The 9,234-nt window shown below is 46.0% G+C and overlaps 1 protein-coding gene across 1 annotated transcript; it reads left to right on the top strand.

Annotated features, from left to right (window-relative positions):
• Nucleotides 1-514: 514 nt before the first annotated feature.
• Nucleotides 515-2,120, top strand: LOC119653530 (rho GTPase-activating protein 15-like). The gene is made up of 4 exons (XM_038058203.1): nt 515-1,111; nt 1,184-1,558; nt 1,619-1,724; nt 1,888-2,120. Exons 1-4 carry the CDS (start codon nt 775-777, stop codon nt 2,090-2,092), a joined length of 1,023 nt encoding a protein of 340 aa, XP_037914131.1. The 5' UTR covers nt 515-774; the 3' UTR covers nt 2,093-2,120.
• The last annotated feature ends 7,114 nt before the right edge of the window (nt 2,121-9,234 follow it).

The raw sequence follows: 9,234 nt of genomic DNA, 5'->3' as shown, positions 1-9,234 counted from the left end.
CGTTGAGTAGGTGGTAGTACAATGGGCTTAATAAACTTCATGATTATTGATCCGCTCCGTAAAGTCTCTGAACCAGGGTGAAATATACATCACTCAGTCCCCCTCATTACCTTTTGAGGGGACCAGCTCGTTTTTGATGAAATCCTAAATTACGGAAGTGAAAATTGTTTTCCTCCGATGACTTCTGCACTGCATACGGCGCACCGTGTGTTCATCATCAAGTAACAGGTGAACACGTAAGAGAAATTCTAATATTTTCCTCTGTACAACTGAATATTTTTAAGACCCAAATCAGATAAGTAACCAAACAGTCACTACATAAATATTTCCATAGCGTGCATATTCTTAAACTACCTCGACAACCCTTTATCCATATATCCACATATCCACATTCTTCTATGAATGATTACAAACTCAGTAGATAGCAGGCACACTAGACTGAAATCACAAAGGTGTAATAAGATAACCGCAGGTTGTTTGTAATTTGCGTTAGTCATATGCCAAAATTCGTGAGCCAGTATCACTCTGGTTCGCAGCAGGTTCAGCATTATCTTATCATGTCCACAAACACACGAATCAAATTTGGTTCAACCTAAGCCTGATAAGAACTCTTGGAAATTAGCGCAGAAAGTTGCTGTTCACCTGAAACCCGTACCGAGTGCAATCCAAGCTAAGATCTCGATCGTGACCTCAATATGCAGCTAAGAACGATGCAATCTACTCGCGAGTGAATCTATTAGTGGGTGCTGTTAAGTGATAAGTGCTGCAGCCAAAATGCAGTCGGACAGAAAGCCTCGGAGCTTAATCGATAGTTTTAGAAACCGTTCAGGACATTCGCCGCATCCTGGGCCGCTCTCGGATGTTTTGCCACGAAATGTGATTCAACAATTTAACGCCCTAAAGGAGAGTGTATCCAAGCTGCAGGATGAAAACGAGGCTTTGAAGCTGCAGCTGAAGAACCTGCAAACGCTAGTTGCAGACATAAGTGCCAAACTGCAAGCCGTCGAGGAACGTCTCGACACCCCAAAACCGACCCTTTGGGAACGCTTGAAAGTCAGTTTACTGAACCGCCCGCCGATAGATGTATTGAAAAATCAGAAGATCTATAAGAGTAAGGCTAAACGATCGTGGTCTATATTAGGCATATTTTTCATCCCTTGTGATGACCTTAAACCTTTTCCAGACGAACCTTGTTTCAATACGGAGCTGCAAAATGTTCCCATGGACCCTGCGACGGGCGTTCCCCAGATAGTGGTGCTCTGTTGCTTCCTCATTGAGAAACATCTAATGGAATATAACACGCAAGTGAATGATTCAGAGGAAGATATTATGGAGGCGGCAAAGATTATCAGCGGAATCTATCGCGCACCTGGCGACTGTGTTGAGATACAGAAATTGAGGTTCAAAATTAACGATAATCGATACGATTGTCTGGAGTATGAGCGGAACGTCAACACGATAGCGAGTTTGCTGAAGTTGTTCTTTTTCGAATTAAAGACACCGCTGCTGAGGGATATCGATTTCCTCAAGTCCTTGGATGTCAATCCCCATATATTTGGTATTGGATCTTATGTAGTTTGGTCAGTCCAAGTTAGTTATTCATGAACGAATTTTTCAGGCACGCTAACTATGGATGGCAAAGTATCCGCCCTGAAGAATTTTATCGAACAAATTCCAGAGGAGAATTTCAGAACTCTGAAGCATTTTATACTACACTTGACCAGGTAAATTGCGCAAAATATGAGCATGTGAGTACGTAGTGAAGGTATGTCATTAAATTCTTTGTTAAGGATTTTTGCATATCTCAATTCGTGCTCCTCTGTTCCTACATGTAGTCATCAATAGTAATTGGAAAGCATTTGATAACGTCTTTCTGATTTCTTCCAGATTGACATTCACGTATAGTGACCTCATCACATCAAAAGGTCTTTCGATATCGATTGGGCCTTCGATAATTCGAATAGAACGCCATTTTGAGAACTTAGATCATCGAGCGGAACACTTTAGCATTATGAATAACTACTTAGACTATCTTATTCAATATAGCGACTACATTTTCCCCCAGATGGCGATTATATCCACAGAAGTGTGAAGGAAGACAAATAAATTTAAGTTTGATACGTTTTCGATGTGATTTGGCGTTACCATTATTGGTCGTGGCCGGACTTTTGCCGGAGGCTTGATACTTTGGAGGACGCTATCTTAGGCCCGGATGGGCGGATCGGGAGTGACTTCAATGCTAGGGCACTTGAATGGGGCATGCACAGATTCCAGAGGGAAACGAATTCTGGAAATGGCGGCGAGAACAGGACTGGTAGTTCTAAACACCGGATCCACCCCAACGTTCCGGCGCTCGGGCTGCATTCCAGACGTAACCTTTGCGTCGTAATCATTGGTGTCGCTGGTGGACGGGTGGCGAGTTCTGGAAGACTTCTCGACAAGTGACCACCAATACATTGCTTTCGAAGTGGTGGACACAAAATCTCGGTGTGCGCCACCCCAGCGATCTTTCTGTGCAGGGAACGTCGCGAAAGTGAACTCCGGGAAGTTTGTCGAAACTCTAGGAATAGGTGGGGCCACGCTGGAGGGTACTCCTATAGGCGGTGGCGCCGCAGCGGACACTGTCGTAAATTCAGTTATGAACCTGATAACGACAGTCTGCGGAGCCTCCATGCCCAGGCAGACATCGAGGCGCGACAAACCTTCCATGTATTGGTGGATAGTGGAAATTGCAGAGCTCCGGAACGAGTGTCACAGGCTCCGCCGCTTAACACAACGTCTAAGCGACCAGGAGGAGGCATGTACCATAACGATGGAGTACAAATCAGCCAAAAGGAGATTCCGCAGCGCAATAAACAGCAGCCAAGCTTGCTGCTGGCAAGATCTGGTTGACGAGGTGAATGGGGATCTGTGGGGACTCGGTTACAAACTGGTAACCCGAAAAATCGGGGTTCTGCGGAAACCCTGTTCACTTAAGGCCGAGTAGATGGATCGTATTGTAAGGGCACTATTCCCTGCACACCCCGTATGGGATAATGACGTCGGCGCGGAGAGCGGAGACGACTGTCCACTTTTCTCTATAAAAGGGTTGGAACAGACAGTCCTCTCTATGAAAAACAAGAAGGCGCCAGGATCCGATGGTATCCCAGCAGAGGTATATAAACTGGTATTCCAACACCGGCCAGACCTACTCCTCGGCGCATTCAACGCTTGCCTGAAAGAGGGCGTTTTCCCTGCTCGCTGGAAAGTTGCGAGGCTTGCGCTGATCCATAAAGGGAAAGGCGACCCCGAATTGCCGTCTTCATACCCCCCACTATGTATGCTGCTGGGAAAGTGCTCGAAAGGCTCATCAGAAGCAGACTCGCTGACGGAAATTTATCACCCTGGCAGTTTAGTTTTAGGGCAGGGAGATCCTCCATTGATGCTGTCATGCAACTCGTGAACGCCGTTCAACGAGCAGAGGCACTTAGCCGCCGAACTCGACGGGTGGTGCTCCTCGTAACGCTTGACGTCAGAAACGCCTTTAATTCCGTAAGATGGAAAGACATTCTAGGCACACTAGACAATACTTTCAACATGCCGAACTATCTCTTACGGATATTGAGGGACTATCTGAACAACCGCTCCCTGCTCTATGAAACACTAGAGGGTCAAAGGTGGATGGAGATCACGTCGGGGGTAGCACAGGGATCCATCCTAGGGCCGAACCTCTGGAACGCTACCTATGACAGTCTACTTAAACTCGGCATGCCAGAAGAGTCGCGCCTGGTCGGCTATGCAGATGATGTCGCAGCGCTCGTTGCTGGACGTACTGTCGAACAGACGCAAAGCAGACTCGGCATATTGATGCGACGGGTAAGTGGATGGATGACTACTCATGGTTTCAACCTTGCAAGGGAAAAAACCCGAAGTAGTCATCCTGACTAAAAAGAGAATTCCGACCCTGCGTCCCATATCGTTCGGCGAGTCGATAATCGAGTCAAAATCAGCGAGTTGACTCTTGACTCAAAGATGAGCTTTTCTGAGCAAATCCAAGCAGCAGCGAACAAGGCTGCGGCTGGAGTTTCGGCGTTAAGTAGGCTAATGGCAAACATTGGGGGTCCTACGTCTAGTAGGCGACGTCTTCTGATGAGCTCAACGCAGTCTGTCCTGGTCTACGGCGCAGAGGTATGGGCTGGCGCTCTTAAAAAGGAGGTATGTCGTAAACGCCTTGCGCAAGTACAGAGACGGGGAGCTTTACGGGTGGCGTCTGCGTACCGCACTGTCTCTGAACCGGCCGTGATGGTGATCGCGGGAGTTATCCCCGTTGCCCATCTTGGTAGAGAGCGTCAGGCCATATACAATCGCAAGGGAGATGAGCCAAGGGAGGTGGTTGCTCGCGAAGAACGCAACACACTCTGGACGAGTGGCAGCTCCCTTGGCAAAATGAAACTAGAGGCAGATGGACTGCGCGGCTCATCGGCAACTTAGGTGCGTGGCTGAATCGGAAGCATGGTGAGACTGACTATTTCCTTACCCAATTTTTAAGTGGGCATGGAAGTTTTCAGTCTTACCTGCACAAGATTGGAGAGGCGCGATCTCCGGATTGTGTGTTTTGCAATGGAGCTGTGGACGATGCCCACCACACTGCTGACAGGTGGAGCCGTGTTGCCCATTACGTTCGGGTCCTTCTCATTGCTAAGAAGATAGAACTCGACCGGTGGGCGAGCCGGATGGCAGGGGGTTCCTTGAACTGACAGTTTCCTTCCTCCTCTCCCTCCCGTTGGTGAAAGGAATTCCCTGATTTGAAGGTTCCGCAAGGCGGGAGAGTTCGGGGACTAGCCCGAAGTAATGTAACAAACGGTTCCAGGCTAGCTTTCTGACAATGGGGTGGTGTTTAGTTGGTAGTCCGACGACGTACCGAACCGGGAGTCCAACACTGTGCGCGTAAATGCATTCACCCACCCTACCCCAAAAAAAAAAAAAAATTGGTCGTGGCCGTTAACTTCCCTGTTGGAATTCAGGCAAGTTCAAGGATCCCTAAATAGTAGTCTGTGCTAGCGTCATTCATTTGCGTGTGCGTGTTCAGTTTAGTAGGAGCTAGGTGTTCAAGGAAAGGAGAAGCCTTGATGAGGTCGTCCTATAATGCTTTAGCAATAAATGACATTGGAGCTGCTGAGCAATTGAAGATATTTTCAACGTGGTGGGTGGTGCCATTGTACCCAGGGCAGGTATTTTGGAAGCTGCGGTCGATTGAGGACACATATGAGTTAAGGTGAGAGCACCGCCCCAATGGAAGCTAGACAAGAGTAGCTGTCGTTAATTGTAGTATGGTTTTCCAGTCTGGTGATATGGCAGGTACTTGTTCCGTTAGTAGATTAGTAGATTTGGTCTATTATTATTCTGTTAAGGGGGAGTCGCACCGCGTCCTTAAAGAACTATTGTGCCCCTGTCTTTTAACTACCTCAAGCAAGCCTATACGTGTATTCCTTACATTCAAATTTTTCAATCAAATCAACTTTGCATGTGGTATTAAATGTTCTCCCAGGTGCCTCGACCTACTTTGCACAATTACCGGACGCTGCCCCAGAACGTGTATTGAGATTACGCACAGAATCTGCAGGCAGTGTTTGTAGATATCCCTAGCTTCCCTAGGTGATAGTTCAGCCGGCAGTGACCAGTGAGAATTCCCACTGTGATTCGGAGGTTCTTTTTGATGAGGTTTAAACAGTCCTTTGTCTGCTTGGGTTCGTATTCCAAAATAAGCACCCTGGACTGCTCTATTCCTGGTAGATCCGTTCAGTATAATTCCCTCAGTCGTTCCTTTTAATTTTTTAATGTCGTAGTCATGAACCCGATTCCGATTCCACAGAAGGGTCCTGGCTTGTGTAAAGGTGTCCCTAGTCTGTTCTTGGCTAGTTCGTCTGCTGCCTTATTACCTTCCAACCCAACGTGGCCTGGAACTCAGAGTATCTAGACCTTATTGAGGGAGCCGAAGATATTCAGTCTCTCGAGGCATTCTCATATCAGTTTTAGAGTTCACCTGGTTGAACCTAGGTGCCTTGATGGCCGCTTGGCTGTCAGTCAGAATAGCAATGTCCCCCTGTAGTTCCTTTGGAGATAAAAGGAGGCACATCTGTCTATGGCGTATATTTCCGCCCATTGGTATTACTATTGCAGTGTAAATCCGAAGTAGTATCTTTGGGGCGCAACGCTATTTTTTTTCTGCTATAGACCTACAAGTCGTTAGAGCCCTTGTAGCTTTCCAACATGCGTCTTCAAGAGTGAGTAGTATTCATGACAAAAGAATTTGTATCTGTCGGTACTTCTATTTGCTCACTCTCTAACATTTTGCCCATCCAGAAAGCCAGTGTGTTTCCCACTCTCTTGCGGATCAGAACATCTTTTATCTCTATGTGTGATGTGTTATTGAATGCTCCTTCGATATGCAAAAACGCACACAGTGCTGTTTCTTTTATTTCTATGGCATCCTGTAGGACATCCGTCAGCTGATTCAGAGCAGTTTCGGTTGACTGTCCTGGGCGGTAAGCGTGTTGACACTGATATTGGGGACTAGAAAGTTTGTTCTAATATAGTTGTCTACGAAATTCTCCATCGTTTGGAGAACGAACGATGGTCAGGACAAATTTTTACCCGCTTTCGAAATAAAGTCCACTTTTGCCGCCCCCATGTCCTTGGTATACATTCCAGGGCTATACTGTCCCTTACCACCTACAGAAGAGACTCTAAGATGATTTCTTAGCCTCTCTGGATTAGTGTTGGGAAAGTGCCATCTACTCCGGGTGATTTCAGTGGTTTAAAACTTCTTACTGCCCATCTTACCCTAGCTTCCGAGTATACCTCTTTTGCCAGTTTCCAGTTCTTCTTTCTCAACCTTTAATTCGTTGTTGGGGTGGCAGAATTTGGTTGGGAAACTGAGCAGGCGATATTGTCGAGCGACTTAGATTTTCGAAGATCCCTATCGAAGTCTTTCATGATATGTCTGTTGCTACGAGAAGGTGGTGCTTTGTCCACTATTTAGTAGTTGAGGTGATCATTGGGCTTTTCATTGGTAGTGTTTTGGTCTCCTGAGCGACATGTTATTTAAATAGCATGCTGGTCCGAAGCCCAGATAGGAGGACGGTTTGAGGAAACGTACTTTCTACTATCCTGAGTAAAACAAAAAAAAAAAGAGATAAATTAAGTATAATTGGAGTGGAATGGAATACAATGTGCGAAACCCTACCTCCTTTCTCTTGGTGGCAGATCCAGTAAAAGGCCGATCAGGCAAATGAATCCAATGTCGTTAAAGACAAAATGATCGTGTTGAGAGAGGACGGGTCCCGGTCCTGTTGAGAAATGGGCAAGGGTTCTTGCCGCATTCAAGGCGTCAGGACGCAGGTTACCAAAATCGAATCGAATATCTGTCTGTACGCTAGATATTGATACTCTCACTGGAAAGACTGAAGAACTCGCAAGAGCCCTTCGGAAAAGTTGCATTGAAATTTGCGCTCTGCGAGAAATGCGATAGTCTAATGGCAAAAGCTGCAACACAAAAGGCGAACGCGATAAATATGGCTATACACTCTTCACTTTTGGTAGCCCACACACTCAATATGGTGTTGGCATTACCATCTCTGAGGGTATCCTTGCTACCAATGAAGACTTTGAGCGATTTGATAACCGGCTGATGAAGTTTACAGTTATATCAGCTGCTCGCAATACTCACTTCTTCATCGCATACGCACCGCAGATAAGTCGATCAGATACCAAGAAAGATGTCTTCTGACAACTTCTTTATACAAAGGCATGTAACGTTGTTAGTGCCTATATCGTCATTGCGGGTGATCTTAAATTTCATGTGGATGACAAGGCAAACAGCAATAGCTGCCATGGGAGAAAAGGGTTTAGAGTACACACTGAGGGTGACGAACGCATAATCAATTTTGCAGACAGCCATGATTTTGTACTTGCGAATACATGGTTCATCAAACGATTGTCTCATCTTCCTACATCTTCTTTCTATATTTTACATATTAGGCACTAGGAACAATTATGGAATCAAGTTAAAGACAAGATCCACAAAACGGTCTATACAACCCTTGGGGTCATCAAGCCAGGTAAGCGATTCATCAGCCGAGATACTTGGCCTGGAATGGCGATGTCTAAATGAAGATCTGTAAAAGGAAACTTTTTTACAAGTTACAAGTTTATCGACGTTCAAACGCTGGCAGTTGAGTGGACCCTCGGAGCCTGTCCCAAGTATGATATCAAAATCATACTTGGAGATTTCAACAGTCAAGTAGGGACGGAGCCCGTATTCAGGCGATACGTTGGCCCCCATAGCTTACATAGGGATACCAATGATAACGGACTGCGGTTTATTCACTTAGCAGTATTGCACGGAATGGTTGTTGGAAGTACCTGGTTTGCGCGAAAAGCGGTCCACAAACAAACGTGGGTCTCTCCAGACGGGACCACTTTCAACCAAATTGACTACGTGCTGATTGGACCTCGCCATTTCTCAGCCTTGATAAATGTCAGAACATATAGGTCAATATAGACTCGGACCACTATCTCGTTGGCATACTGATCCGAGCTCGAATTACGACACCACCTACAATCCCCTCTGACAATCAGGTGAGAGTCAATACCGAAGCCATTTACAACACAGCCCTCTGCAATACCTATAAGAGGGAAATGGATGCTCCAATAACCGCAGTCAACAGAGATCCTGGAGATGAAGCATCAACAACTGATCTTCACAACTATCTGAAGAACGTTATCATTGATTCGGCCACAAACATACTTGGCCCCAGCCGCAAGAAAAGTCGGGACGGCTGGTTTGACGATGAATGTAGCTAGCAACGGAACGGAAAAATGCTACATATCGAGTCATGTTGCATTCTCAAAGACCACGGGCACGTGCAGAGACTTATCAAGAACTCCGTCGAATGGAGAAGCGATATAACAACCAACAAATCTGTGAACTAGAAAAGTACAGGGAGTAACCGCACCAGGCGCGTAAGTTTTACAAACAAGTCAGCAGGATGAAGCCTTATACACTTAGATGCTCATCCTGTCAAGACAAAGAGGGAAATATGATTTCCGACAGAATGGGCATATTGGGCATTGAGCGATGGATTGAGTATTTTGATGAACTGCTCAACAATCAAATATAGAAGAAACAGTTTGTGGAATTCATAGACTTAAAAACCCTAAGTCGCCAGGAGCCGATGGAATTAGAGTCGAATT

Source organism: Hermetia illucens, chromosome 4, assembly GCF_905115235.1.
Source record: "Hermetia illucens chromosome 4, iHerIll2.2.curated.20191125, whole genome shotgun sequence".
NCBI classification, from domain to species: domain Eukaryota; kingdom Metazoa; phylum Arthropoda; class Insecta; order Diptera; family Stratiomyidae; genus Hermetia; species Hermetia illucens.
Note: the sequence above shows the minus strand (reverse complement) of the source record. Positions and strands in the feature narration are given on the sequence as shown.

What these genes read in the sequence shown, in the direction of transcription:
- LOC119653530 (XM_038058203.1), top strand. Translation starts at nt 775, where the DNA reads ATGCAGTCGGACAGAAAGCCTCGGAGCTTAATCGATAGTTTTAGAAAC. An exon ending in AAATCAGAAGATCTATAAGA is followed by an intron (nt 1,112 to 1,183) that starts GTAAGGCTAAAC and finishes AACCTTTTCCAG; the next exon opens with ACGAACCTTGTTTCAATACG. An exon ending in TTTATACTACACTTGACCAG is followed by an intron (nt 1,725 to 1,887) that starts GTAAATTGCGCA and finishes GATTTCTTCCAG; the next exon opens with ATTGACATTCACGTATAGTG.